The sequence below is a fragment of the Coregonus lavaretus genome, assembly GCF_964263955.1.
Source record: "Coregonus lavaretus genome assembly, chromosome: 33".
Classification (NCBI taxonomy): Eukaryota; Metazoa; Chordata; class Actinopteri; order Salmoniformes; family Salmonidae; genus Coregonus; species Coregonus lavaretus.
The window spans coordinates 27,703,049-27,718,023 of NC_140020.1; the positions used below are offsets into that span (position 1 = coordinate 27,703,049).

The window sequence follows — 14,975 nt, forward strand, 5'->3', positions numbered from 1 at the left end:
GTATATGGCCAATATACCATGACTAACAGCTGTATCCAGGCACTCCGCGTTGCGTCGTGCATAAGAACAGTCCTTAGCCGTGGTATATTGGCCATATACCACACCCCCTCTGGCCTTATTGCTTAAATATACTATCAGAATGGAATGATTTTGCAATATTAAAGAAATGCTCATATGGTACAAGCAAAAACTGAATTAATTACTTAATTTAGAAACAACCATAAAGATGTCAAACAGGATGCATCTTAGACTTTATTTAATAGAAACAAAAATGTTCAATGGGCTGTTCAATAACCTCAGTTTGGCTAATCTAAGTGTTTCGCTGCTCCCTCTCTGGACAGCCTGTCGGCCTCCTCGTTTCCTAGGTACCCAGCATGGCCTGGGATGTGCAACTGGAGAAAGAAGAGAGAGAAGAGAGTCAGAGGCAAAAGGGGACTGTTAGTAATTTCAGTTGTGCATCATCCATGATTGAACGTTCTAGTCCAGGGGTTCCCAAACTTTTTTAGGCCACACCCCAACTTTGATATCAGAAATGTATCAGAAGCTTCTAAAGCCATGACATCATTTTCTGGAATTTTCCAAGCTGTTTAAAGGCACAGTCAACTTAGTGTATGTAAACTTCTGACCCACTGGAATTGTGATACAGTGAATTATAAGTGAAATAATCTGTCTGTAAACAATTGTTGGAAAAATTACTTGTGTCATGCACAAAGTAGGGCCCCGTGTAGCTCAGTTGGTAGAGCATGGCGTTTGCAACGCCAGGGTTGTGGGTTAGTTTCCCACGGGGGGCCAGTATGAAAATGCATGCACTCACTAACTGTAAGTCGCTCTGGATAAGATTGTCTGCTAAATGACTAAAATGTAAATGTAAATGTCTAACCGACTTGCCAAAACTACAGTTTGTTAACAAGAAATTTGTGGAGTGGTTGAAAAACGAGTTTTAGTGACTCCAACCTTAGTGTTTGTTAACTTCCGACTTCAACTGTATGTGTGTGTGTGCGCGTGCGTGTTTGTGCAAGTAGAAAAACATGTTGACTCACCCTACTTGTAGAGAAACACCAATGCCATCCTCCTCTCTTTCATGCTGACGAAACAGTCTATTACTCTGTCATAGAGTACACGCTTTTATTTTTTGTTGTCCTAGGCTACCTGGCTAAAATGCTTTCTCGCTAGCCAACTTCAACAATGTATGAATTAATGGTTGGATCAGAATCGTCCAACTCCCTATCTCCATCCATGGCTAATTTAGGAAAGGGATCATTTTAGCTAGCTAGCCGCCGGAGGACAACAACAACGAGATGCAACAATTCAAGTTGTTCCTGTTAATGACGTATGCTCTCAAAGCGATTTGATAGGAGATGCCAAATCCAAGCTGGCTTCCCTTGAAGAGGGGCACTGTTTCTCTCGCTCTGATGCCTTCTCCTGTGAGATACATTCAGCCTCTTGCGAATTGATGTAAAATTATGGAATACAGAGACGAAAGATACATTTGGGTTTTTTGGGTGGGGAAGCCTGGCTTCCCTTGGCGTTCATGAATACACGCCACTGCTCACTTAATGTGCTAGCCACCAAAGAACTAGCCGAGGATGGACTCAGAAAAATGTCAATTTTGCAGCAGCGTAGCGGCAGTAGCCATTCACCATGGGAAAGATCCAAGTGCAACGCTCAAGCAGTGTTGCCAACTCCTCAGTAAGGAAAGTAGCTATTGGCTGTCCTAAAAGTCGCTAAATGATGTCATCACTTAATTTGCATAATTGACCATGAGCATGTAATTGTGATGGACGCTGTAGGAGAGAGGAATAACGTCGTGGGAGAGACAAAATGTGAGTAAAAAAACACCCTACATTTACATCCCGCCCTGAATGTAAGCCAGGGCGGGATCAGCCAGCGGCGGCTTCCCGCATGCGCGATTCATTTGCAGTCTGGACGCGGAGGGGTGAACATCTCCTGCTCTGACTGCAGCTGGGAGGGACTGCTGTGCGAGGACTGGGCCGCCTGTGAGTGCTTTGGGACGGGGTAACAAAGCACCCGCTGCTCGTTGAGAAGAGTAAGAACGATACATGCTTTCACGTCAGAGTCTCCAAAAGTCTCCAATAACACCAGAAAAAGTCGCTAGATTTGTTGATAGTCGCTTTTTTGAAAATGTGTCGCTAGAGGGGTCTGAAAACTCGCTAAATATAGCGACAAAGTCGCTAAGTTGGCAACACTGCGCTCAAGTGTAGGCCAGCCTTTTCCCGCCAACTTAAGGCACTCTCATTGGTTGATGTAAGAGAGCTTCTTCTTCAAAGTTTATTGGCAGACTACACTCATAAGGTGTATTGCCGCTACCTACTGTAAAAAATACCCCAAAAACAAAATATGTTTTGGATGAACAAATTCATACTAAATACCAAAAACAAAAAACAAATTCACGCTACTACCCTGAATTTCAAACTAAAAAACGGTACTCCTTCAGTCGGATGTAAATGTCTATTCAGATCCCTACACAGGCTCAGGAACCTTGGAGGGGGAACCTCTTCATTCAGTACTCCCTGTAACATTTCGGCTGTAAAGTCCTGGAGATTCAGAAATCTATTTGCCGCCTTCAAAATGTCTAGCTTCTTAGATTTTTTATTAGTTTGACTAGTGCAATTTATCACTTGCGCTATAAAACGCAACAAAGTCCACCTTCACTATTAGTGTGTCGGGATCCTTCTCCTGCATGGCATTCACTGCAAACTGTGGGAGATCCACTACCATCTCCTCTCTACTCACGCCTTCAGCAATTTTCACTGCCTCCACATAGGAGACCTGCTGGATGGCCCTGATCCTAGCTACTGTGACCTCCTTCATCCTTACAGGGATGTATGAGAGCTGGCCATCTCTAACACTTAAACAGCTTTAAAAAGAACAGATTAAAAACCGTTCAAAAGTACTTTATTTAAAACTGCTGTAGCAGAGCAATTTAAAACCACACTAAACTGGCAGCTAAACCTGATGTGGCTCACCATAGTTAAAAGACATTTCCCTCCAAAATCTTCTTCTTCAGTGGGGTTTATCGGCGGTTGGCATCCAACGTTATGGTGCATTACCGCCACCTACCGTACTGGAGTGTGGGCCAGAGACAGGGACAAACTAAATCCTACCTGCCAACCCCGTTTCTCTTAAAAAAGATAACAAAAATATTTTAGACTATATCTAATGACGCTCTACTCAATATACTCTTTAAACTAATTTCCTGTATCCCCTTCTCCCTCATACTAAATATCATCCTCTCTATTTCCCTCTGATACTGCCCACACTGTAGCAATACATGCTCCACAGTCTATTTACTGACAATAATCACACTTTCCTGATGGATGCTTTCCTATCACATTTAATGTCTTATTCAACTAACTGTGTCACACCCTTAATCTTGTAAAAATAGCCTCCTCTCTTCTGTCCCTTCCTGCTGTCCTCCCCTCCCTGACTTTCCTCTGTACTTGAAATAAATGCCTTCCCTTATTATTTATATTCCACTGCTCCTACCATCTCTTCACCATCACTGTATATATCAGTCTTTTTGCCTCTGCCTTGCTCATTGACACTTCAACATCAACATCCCCACTACTAAGTGCTTGTTTAGCCTGTTCATCTACTGCCTCGTTCCCCTCCACCCGCACATGGGCTGGAACCCAAGTAAATCTTATCTGAATACCCATCTGTTTAATCCTGCCATAGGTTTGTAGCACATCATAAAGCATGTCTTGTCTGCTACGTGAGCTAAAGGACTGGAGACTCATTAACACTGCACATGAGTCAGAGCAAATAACTACTCTGTCTGGCTTAACTTCCTCCACCCACTGCAAGGCCAACTGAAAGGCCATCAGCTCTACCGTATATACAGCCAGATGATCTGTAATACGTTTCCTGACTTCCACCCCACATTCCTGCACTACAAATACTGACCCAGTACATCCTGTCGTTGGATCTTTTGAACCATCTGTGTAAATGGCCACAAAATCCTGATACACAGTTTCCAGACATATCTTAAAGAAATCAGCTGGATCAACACCCTCCCTATCTTTCTGTAGTCTCTCCAACACTTCTATATCAACTACTGGAGACGGGAGTAGCCATGGTGGATTTACAGGAATAACTACCATTGGACTAAACTCCCTTCCATACAGTCCCATCTCCTTCGCCTGGGTATTACCCAACCACCCAAAGCTCGTGTTCGGTCTTCGCTCATGTTCCCAGCATGCCTGTAAAATCCCTTTCGCAGGATGAGACACCCCATGTCCTTGTAGGTTGACCCAGTAATTCATTGCCAGCTGCTGTCTCCTAATCTGCAACGGCATATCCCCCCATCTCCACCTGTCCTGTAGCCACTGGGGATGTCCGAAACACCCCACTACATATTCTGAGTCCTTGCCCCTGTATGACATCTAGCCTTTCCAGATTGGATCAATGCAACATACATGGTCTTCAATGAGTAACACCCAGCCCCACACTTCCCCGTCAGACAGCGCATCACATTTAGCACCTTCTTACACTTTCCCACCACTCTCTCAATATGTTCTGCCCAGGTCAGCCTAGTATCAAAGTATACCCCAAGAAACCTGAAGGCCCCCACCCTCTCCAAGTTTCTACCATATAACCTCGAGCATACCTCATCTCCCACCTTCCTCCTGGTAAAGAACATTGTTTGAATTTTCTCTACAGAAAACCTGAATCCCCACATTAATGCCCACCGCTCTACCTCATCAATTGCTTCCTGTACCTTCCTGACTATGTAAGGCACATTTCTTCCCCTCTTCCATAAGGCACCATCATCTGCAAATAACAACCTCCCTATATCCAGCTGTACCTGAGAGTAAACATCATTGATCATGATTGAGAACAACAGAGGACTAATCACGCTCCCCTGCGGTGTACCATTATCCACCAAGTAGCTGCCTGATAAAGACTTCCCCACCCTCACCTGGAGAGACCTTCCAAACAGGAAATCATTTATCCAGTTGTACATTCTTCCTCCTACCCCCATAATATCAAGCTTGATTAACAACCCCTCCTTCCACATCATATCATATGCCTTCTCCACATCAAAAAAGACAGCTACAACAGTCTCCTTGTTCACCTGAGCCTTCCTGACCTCTGCTTCTAAGCAGAGCACTGGATCCATAGTTCCCCTACCCTTCCTGAACCCACTCTGATGTGGCGTTCCTAGCCCTCTGCTCTCCAGGAAGTAAGTTAGCCTCTTCGTAATCATACGTTCCATAATCTTACATACATGTGATGTTAAAGCTATTGGCCGATAGATTATTGGCTTCGTTGGATCCTTCCCGGGCTTCCGGATTGGTACCACTACTGCCTCCTTCCAACTGCCTGGTAGTTTCTCCTCATCCCACACTCTGTTGTACAACACCAATACCTTATCTAGTGCCTCATCACTAAGATGGGCCAACATAACATTGCACACCTCATCTTTCTCAGGTGAAGTTAACCCATCCTTACCTATTGCTCTTTTGACCTCTGCCCTGGTAAATGGTGCACTCAACGCATCATTTACATCCTCCCTCCTTCCCAGCACTCCAGGATGCTTCTCTCTCGTGTTCTCTCTCTCCCCTCTGCCCCTCCTCTGACAGATTTGCAGAGCTATGCACAAATGCTTTGGCCATCTTTTTTTTTTTTCATTTAGCAGACGCTCTTATCCAGAACGACTTACAGGAGCAATTAGGGTTAAGTGCCTTGCTCAAGGGCACATCGACAGATTTTACACCTAGTCGGCTCAGGGATTACAACCAGCGACCTTTCGGTTACTGGCACAACGCTCTTAACCACTAAGCTACCTGCCGATCATCTCTGCTTTCTCCTCATCTGTTACTGCCACATCCTCCCCACTCGATAATCGCACTCCCTTCTGATCCCACTCATCCTCTTAATCATCCCCCCCACAGGTGTCGCCCTTCCAATGGTGTCACAGAACCGATGCCAACATGACCTCTTTGCCTGACGGATAGTTCTCCTCACCATGGCCTGGGCCTGCTTATACTGAATCAGATGTTGGAAGTTATGCGTCCTTTTCAGTACTCTAAATGCCCTGTTCCTAATCCTCACCATTGCCCCACATTCCTCTGTCCACCATGGGACTGCTTTCCTCCTCCTCCTCCTCCCTGAACTCTTAGGTATAGCCTCAGTAGCTGCCCCCACTAACGCTGTTTTCACCCAGTTATTCATACTATCTACATCCCCTCTCATATCCACCCGAGCCATCACCTGCTCACTCAGGTCCTGAAACTGATCCCACTTTGCCCTTCCAAACACCCACCTGCCTACTCCATCCACTAACACCTCCTCCTCCCTCCGGCCTACTGTGCATACAATGGGTTAATGATCACTCCCTACTGTCGACTCCTCCCATACCTCCCACTCACATATTCCTGCCATCGCATTAGATACCAGAGTGAGGTCCAAGGCAGACTCTTTCCCTGTGGCTACATCAATCCTGGTCCCTCTGCCATCATTCAGGCACACCAGATCTTTCTTTTCTATCAAATTTTCCATCACTTGGCCATTTCCATCCATCCGTTTCGCACCCAAAAGCATGTTGTGGGCGTTAAAATGCCCACACCACATTACCTTACTTCATTCCTGGCCCTCCACCCGCTCCAGCACTTCCATGTCCAATATCTGACACAGATTATAGTAATTCACTACCACTAGCACCCCTCCTCTCAGACACACCTCCACCACCACGTACTCCTGTTCAATACCTTTGCCTATATCCCTGTATGATAAACTCCACATTCGGTTTGAGCCATGTTTCCTGCACACAAATCACATCAGGCTTAGCTAGCATATCAACAATGAACTGCTTGAATTCCTGCCCATTAGCCAACAGGCTTCGAGCATTCCATTGTAGTACTACCACCAGAACTAAGATCCAGTAATACATGACTCCACCGTCGGCTGATTGAGGTAATCTCGAATCTCTTCCCATGTCAACCCTGTCATACTTAAATGTCTCCCAGCAGCTTTCACTATTAGTTTAATCCTCTCCGTTTTAGATTCTACTTTATCAGTGCTATTGATAGCTCCTGCTATGAACGTTACCAGCTTTCTCTTTTCTATGTATACCATATCGCTGCCCACCTACCCCGTAATCCCCGGTCTAGATGCTCCTACTCATCTCTCCCTTGAACCTGTATCTCCCTGGACCTGGACCACCCTCACTGCCTCAGCATATGACACCCTTCTCTCCTGGACCACCCTCACTGCCTCAGCATATGACACCCTTCTCTCCACTCCCACTTGTTGCACCTCCACTGCCTTCTTCATAGCCTCACACCCACTATATGCCACACTATGAGCACCCCCACAGTTGCAGCACTTTGGTTGTACACCATCTCCACACTTCCCATACTCATGCTCTCCTCCACACCTGGCACACCTCTTTTTATCTTTACAGACTGTTGCCACATGCCCAAACCTCTGGCATTTATAACATCTTAAAGGCTTCGGTACATAAGCCCTCACATAATAACTCATATATCCTATTGTTACTTTATTTGGCAGTACCCGGTCCTTGAAATGTAACAGAATAGACGTGCTATCTACTCTATCTCCACCCCTTGTTGCTTGCAATCTTTGTACATTCACTAGAACGCCTCCTCTCAAATTGTCCCTTACCTCTTTAGTGCGAACACTCACAGGCACTCCTGTTATCACCCCTTTACTCCACTGCTTCCCTGCTTGATCAGACCAGCTGCTCGACACCACCTTACACTTCCCTATTTGCTTCACTCCGATAGCTTTTTCCCTCTGCGCCATGTCCTTACAGCACACCAACAATCTCCCATCTCTTAACACTTTAGCATTAACAACTTCCCCAATCAACTCTTTTATCACAGCCGTCAACCTTATCGGACTCATCGCCCCAACTCCCCCTTCCTCCCTAAACTTCATAATCACTTTATGCTCCTCCTCACCTCCATGTTCCTCGTGTCTTATCTTGCCCTTCCTCTGCACTTTCTACCTCCAAACTTCCGCTAGCGTTGGAAGCTAGGTTGCTCTCCTCAAACTTCCTTTTCTCCCCTTCATACCCCTACTCCCTTTCTCTCCCGCTTTATTTCTCTTTCTTACTCCCTCCTTTATTTGTACCACTATGTTCCATACTTGCTTCCCTTTCCTCTCCATCACTATCTCCTACCATCTCTGACCCATTCACAGCACGGCCGTGCCAAACCTCCGTCACACTGAGTAAACTTTGTTTGTTTTTCAACAATTTCAAAAAATCCCTCTCGATTCACAACCGTCTGTCGTGGTTTGTCCCCCTCCCCTCCAAAATGTTCTGGCACAACCATTTTAACATGGCAGGTGACCTAGTTACTGAGCTGAAACACCTGTGTCAATTAACCACTTAATTAGCTGGACCAACAGAAAACAAGAAACACTTGACGATGAGTGTGGAGGACAGCGGTTTGGAGGTTGACGGGAAGATGGCGGAAGTGGATGCTGAGTTTGAATTCAGCAGCGCGTCGAGTAAATTTGGGGAAGTCGAATGTTCTGAATGGACAACAGTAGTATCTAAAAATTTAACAAAAATGAAATTGTCTCAAATTGGAGTGGAGGATACGTGTGTACATGATAATGAATCGCTTCTTGTTGGGATGAGCTTGTTGAGTAAGGATGCATATGTGGGAAACCCGTTTGAGGTGTTAAATGGTGAAGTATGTGCATGGAAAGGCTCTGTCGTAGCCGGCCGCGACCGGGAGACCCATGGGGCGGCGCACAATTGGCACAGCGTCGTCTAGGGTAGGGGAGGGAATGGCTGGCAGGGGATGTAGCTCAGTTCGTAGAGCAAGGCGTTTGCAACGCCAGGGTTGTGGGTTCGATTCCCACGGGGGGTATAAAAAAATTAAAATAAACATTAAAAATAAATAAATAAAAATCATGTATGGACTAACTGTAAGTCGCTCTGGATAAGAGCGTCTGCTAGAAAAATATTTAAGAAAGGTGGAGTCTGTCAGAGTGACCAGGAGTGGTCTTATTTTGATTAATTGTATTTCTGAAGAGCAGAGGAAGATTGCAGTGGGCCTCAAAAGAATCCGGACAACAGAAGTTTTGTGTTTTGAACTCCGGAGTAGAGCACCCGTCAAAAGAGTCATTTCAGGGGTGACGACGGATGTTCAGGTTGAATACCTGAAGAGAATTCCTGGTGTGGTTGGTGCCCGGCGTCTGACCTGCTGGGTGAATGGAGAGAAATAAGAAAGTCTGTCGGTCCGGTTGTTTTTTTGAGGAAGAGCAAATACCTACGCATGTGAAGCTTGGTTATGTAAGATACGCTGTAAGAGCTTTCGTCCCCAAACCACTGCAGTGTAATAATTGTAAAGGATTTGGCCATGTTTCAAGTGTGTGCAGACGAACAGAGTATACTGAAGAACGGTGTGTAGAAGGACGACGGTGTTGTAATTGTGGTGGGGATCATGATCCTGAGTTCCTGGAATGCCCTGTAAGGGTGAAGGAAATTGAGGTGGCAAAAGTTAGAGCGGTCAATTGAATCCCCTATGCGGAGGCGATGAAAATAATTGAGAAAACAAGTGATGCTAGTGGATACACCACAGCCTGTAGTAAATGTTTGCTGCCAGACAAAAGATACCCTGTGTGTTAAAAAGGTGGATTTTGTTGCGTTCATTGCCACAGTTATAAACTGTACAGCACAAGTCTCAAAGAAGTCGAAGAAACTGGACATTATTGTGGGTGCGGCAGAGGTTTTTGGGACTCAAGGATTTTACATCGGAAGACTTGCAAGGGGTCCTGGCGCCGGAAGACCCGCCATCCCAGGTTCCCCTTGAGCCTGTGTAGGGATCAGATATCCTTATATTTATTTATTTTTAACTGAAAAGTTATTTGATTTATTGGTAGTTCTGTTTTTGGGGGGAATCCTGTTTCCATCCCGCATAGTAGGTGGTGGGATGCACATGAAATTGTGTGATCGCCAATATACCATAGAAGAAGAAGAAGATGGGTGTGGAGGTGGAGCAATTGAAGATGAAAATTCCTGGTGTTTGTGACCGTTTGGTGCGACGCAGACCCGGTGGGGTGCGTGGTGAAACCGAGGAGTCACCGTCAGTCCTTTTGAGTCAGAGTCTCTACCAAACAAAGTCATGTAAGGATATATCAGTTATCCTGCTAGAGCTTTTGTGCAGACTCCACTGCGCTGTTTGAGGTGCAACGTTTATGTTGCAGCAGTGTGTAAGAAGGAGATTCCAAGATGTGGGAAGTGTGCAGGAGGGCATGGGACAGAGGATTGTGTAGTTTCGGTGGATAAAGTTGTGTGTGTCAACTGTAGGGGTGCTCATGTTGCTGTGGATCGGAAGTTTCCAGTGCGAGAGAGGCAGGTTGAATTGGCCAGAGTCAGAGTAGTGCAGAAGGTGTCATTTTCTGAGGCAGTGAATAAAGTAGAGAAGGATGGGTGAGGGGTCAAGGGTGAGGGATCCTGAGAAGATTTTTAGTAGATTTGTGTCAGCGCAGAGGGATAGGGCAACGAGTGATTTATGCTTCAGTAAGGTTGACTTCCGAGTGTTCATAGCAATGGTTATCAACTGTACCGCAGAAATGGAACATAAATCACAGAAAATAGATGTGGTGGCAGCTGCAGAGAAGTACCTGGGTATATGAGATTTTACTGCAGAAGAGTTTTGAGTGTGTTGATGGGTGGTGTCCTGTCCTCCCAGGTCGTTTGCATGGTGCAGGAGCAGATAGGGTCAAAGTAGTGGAATGGGGTAGTGGGTTGTTAATGTGTAGGTAGCAGCTGCAGAGAAGTACCTGGGTATATGATTTTTATGAAATGGTGGTATGTACTGTAGGTGTAGGGTTAGTTGGTGGTGCTATTTTCTTCCTTTAAGTAACAGGAATAATGAAGAGAATTTAATGTAGGTAGGCCGTGACTGGTCTCACACTTCAGTACAGTATGTGGCGGTGTATGCACCTTCAAGTTGGATGAGATCCACCAACCCAATCCCATAGAAGACAGATCTAGAAACTAGAATGTTTGGTAGAGTATTGAACTATTTCTTGAAGGCAACTCCTTCACAGTAGAATTTTAACTTTTAGAAGAAAAAAATGTTTTGGTTAACCACATAACAACATTTTTTTATAATGATAAAGTATATATTTTTTAATTATTAAAAAATTTTCACCAGGCTTTTGGGAGTTTCTCCTGCCATCCCATCTTCAAATCAGGTGACCCCACATGGGGTTGTGACCCCTAGTTTGGGAACCGCTGTTCTAGTCTGAAACCCAAAACATTTGAGTACTGAATCTCTGAAGTGAAAACATGTATAGATATGTAGAGCAACATTGATACTTACCCATACAACCTCCAGCTCTTCATTCAACACGTCAAGTTTTTCAAAGTCCTCTTTGTTGATGACGGGGCCACCAGAGTTGAGCCGCCAGTTGTTCAGCTTCCAGTTCTTCACCCAGCTGGTGACACCTGAAGGAAACAACACCGACATATGCCTTTTCTTAATTGCATACTCCTCGCGTCCTCTCGCCTCCTTCTCAAAACCCATTGGAAGAGAAGGTCAGAGAGGAGGGACCTTTGGATTTCTCATCCAATGGTCACAGTAGGCCTAGCTAGTAATATTAGCTTCTGCATCATGCCTGCAGCATCACATGCCCTTGCTGATAGTGTTGGTTGAGTGTTTTAAGCAGCACATATGTACCGTTTATTGTGAACTTGCTGTCTGTATAGAGCACCAACTTCTTGATGTTCATCTCTTTGGCCTGCTCCAAGGCTTTACATGCTGCCTGTCATTTAGAAGCAAAACGTGAGATTACATCTATGTGGGGTTACAATCCAAAAGGGAACTGTGGCAATTCAATGAGCCTAAAATAATAACACTGCTTTAGAGTTCACAATTAAAGCAAATATGACACTAACACAGTACTTGCCTGTAATTCGGCTCTCTGGTTGGTCTGTCTTCCATCCAGTGGTTCAGCTACATTCCTACAGTAAAGACAGTCAACATGAAAACTTCTGGACTCTATTGTGTCAAGCTCTCTTGAAGTATAATTTACTACAGGCCTGAATCAACTCACAGAGGATGGTCACGTCCCCAGTACACTCCGATGCCAGCTCGGGCCCCGGCCTTCCCATTGCCTGAACAGCAACCATCTGTGTACACCACCACTGCATCACCTGGAGGAACAGAAAACACTGTTTATTCACCCCAAAAACATAAACACTAACCATTTTAATCTGCAACATTAACAACACATTGAGAATGTCTGTAATTACCAATGTAGGTGAATCCATCAGAGCTTTTTGAAGATGAGCTGCTGTCTTGACTCGGTTTGGCTCGTTTGGCAGGGGACACCCCCTCCTCGTCTATGTGACAATAGTGCCGCTTCTGACAAATGGGTATATACTCAATGGCCTCCGGTGCTCTTCTAGGGAGTGTTGCCTCATAGCTGGCTCCTAAAATATAATATTGTGGTCTGAGTGCAAGTCTGATTATGCTGAGCCCGAACGGTGCACTAGTTGTCTAATGATTAGATGGGCTGCCCATTCCTAGAGCGAGTAACATCAGCACCCATTGTATTGCCATTTCACAAGTAGAGTGACCTATAGAGAAAGAACATAGCCATCTACTGTATCTACCCTCTTTTACGTCTGGAGTTATCGACGTTGCTACGCTTCTGACGAATGCCCAGGCATCCTTTTCTGCTGCAAACTTCTTGTAGCTGGCATATGGGAACTTGTCAACTTGGCTCTTACATTCATCCCTGAAAAAGTAAACACATATACAGTGGGGAGAACAAGTATTTGATACACTGCCGATTTTGCAGGTTTTCCTACTTACAAAGCATGTAGAGGTCTGTAATTTTTATCATAGGTACACTTCAACTGTGAGAGACGGAATCTAAAACAAAAATCCAGAAAATCACATTGTATGATTTTTAAGTAATTAATTTGCATTTTATTGCATGACATAAGTATTTGATCACCTACCAACCAGTAAGAATTCCAGCTCTCACAGACCTGTTAGTTTTTCTTGAAGAAGCCCTCCTGTTCTCCACTCATTACCTGTATGAACTGCACCTTTATGAACTCGTTACCTGTATAAAAGACACCTGTCCACACACTCAATCAAACAGACTCCAACCTCTCCACAATGGCCAAGGCCAGAGAGCTGTGTACGGACATCAGGGATAAAATTGTAGACCTGCACAAGGCTGGGATGGGCCACAGGACAATAGGCAAGCAGCTTGGTGAGAAGGCAACAACTGTTGGTGCAATTATTAGAAAATAGAAGAAGTTCAAGATGACGGTCAATCACCCTCGGTCTGGGGTTCCATGCAAGATCTCACCTCGTGGGGCATCAATGATCATGAGGAAGGTGAGGGATCAGCCCAGAACTACACGGCAGGACCTGGTCAATGACCTGAAGAGAGCTGGGACCACAGTCTCAAAGAAAACCATTAGTAACACACTACGCTGTCATGGATTAAAATCCTGCAGCGCACACAAGGTCCCCCTGCTCAAGCCAGTGCATGTCCAGGCCCGTCTGAAGTTTGCCAATGACCATCTGGATGATCCAGAGGAGGAATGGGAGAAGGTCATGTGGTCTGATGAGACAAAAATATAGCTTTTTGGTCTAAACTCCACTCGCCGTGTTTGGAGGAAGAAGGATGAGTACAACCCCAAGAGCACCATCCCAACCGTGAAGCATGGAGGTGGAAAAATCATTCTTTGGGGATGCTTTTCTGCAAAGGGGACAGGACGACTGCACCGTATTGAGGTGAGGATGGATGGGGCCATGTATCGCGAGATCTTGGCCAACAACCTCCTTCCCTCAGTAAGAGCATTGAAGATGGGTTGTGGCTGGGTCTTCCTGAAACACACAGCCAGGGCAACTAAGGAGTGGCTCCGTAAGAAGCATCTCAAGGTCCTGGAGTGGCCTAGCCAGTCTCCAGACCTGAACCCAATAGAAATTCTTTGGAGGGAGCTGAAAGTCTGTATTGCCCAGCGACAGCCCCGAAACCTGAAGGATCTGGAGAAGGTCTGTATGGAGGAGTGGGCCAATATTCCTGCTGCAGTGTGTGCAAACCTGGTCAAGACCTACAGGAAACGTATGATCTCTGTAATTGCAAACAAAGATTTCTCTACCAAATATTAAGTTCTGCTTTTCCGATGTATCAAAAACTTATGTCATGCAATACATTGCAAATTAATTACTTAAAAATCATGCAATGTGATTTTCTGGATTTTTGTTTTAGATTCTGTCTCTCACAGTTGAAGTGTACATATGATAAAAAATTACAGACCTCTACATGCTTTGTAAGTAGGAAAATCGGCAGTGTATCAAATACTTGTTCTCCCCACTGTAATTCAATGAATAGAAATTATAATATAAATGTCAATGTGTTTTAAGACACACTACAGCTGTAACTAGCTAGCTAGCCAACTACACCACAACTCACCAAGTTTGGTAAACTCCAGGTTTTAATCCTTTCCTCACAGCGTAGAAGAATTTGCCTTTCACCATGTCCTCTGTGCCATTGCAGACTGCCCTGCGTACTATACTATACAGACCGGTCAATCTGAACATCACTTAGACCAGCAATTACTTGAAAGTGGAGGCACCGGTCATTGTACGGTCTTAACTAAAGCAATGTGAACAAACTAACTTGCTATGTGTTGAAATACAAGGAAACTATTAGCTAGTTGTCATTGGAACTAATACAGGCATGTAAACAGTGCAGCTAGCATGCTAGTTAACTCAACAAACATACAACCATAAAAGTTAGCTTGCTATACATTGTAACATGATATACATTGGCGTACTTATGCTTCTCTTTTGCATTTGTATTCGCATTAATTAAGTACTTTCGCTTTCGAAATACGCTCTCTGCTGGTGGGAGAAAAAAACATCTTCAAAATCATAGCTACTTCCGTGTTCCCATGACTCCTTCGCACGACGTGTTTTAGCTACCTCTCGCGAGAT

At 44.9% G+C, this 14,975-nt stretch overlaps 1 protein-coding gene across 1 annotated transcript; it reads right to left on the bottom strand.

Moving 5' to 3' along the window:
• Positions 1–234: 234 nt before the first annotated feature.
• LOC311108789 (ribonuclease H1-like) lies at positions 235–14,928 on the bottom strand. Its single transcript, XM_084151539.1, has 8 exons — positions 14,452–14,928; positions 12,629–12,753; positions 12,266–12,445; positions 12,067–12,166; positions 11,916–11,974; positions 11,691–11,771; positions 11,334–11,458; positions 235–392 (listed from the first exon to the last, which is right to left on the bottom strand). Exons 1-8 carry the CDS (start codon positions 14,577–14,579, stop codon positions 306–308), a joined length of 885 nt encoding a protein of 294 aa, XP_084007665.1. The 5' UTR covers positions 14,580–14,928; the 3' UTR covers positions 235–305.
• Positions 14,929–14,975: the final 47 nt, after the last annotated feature.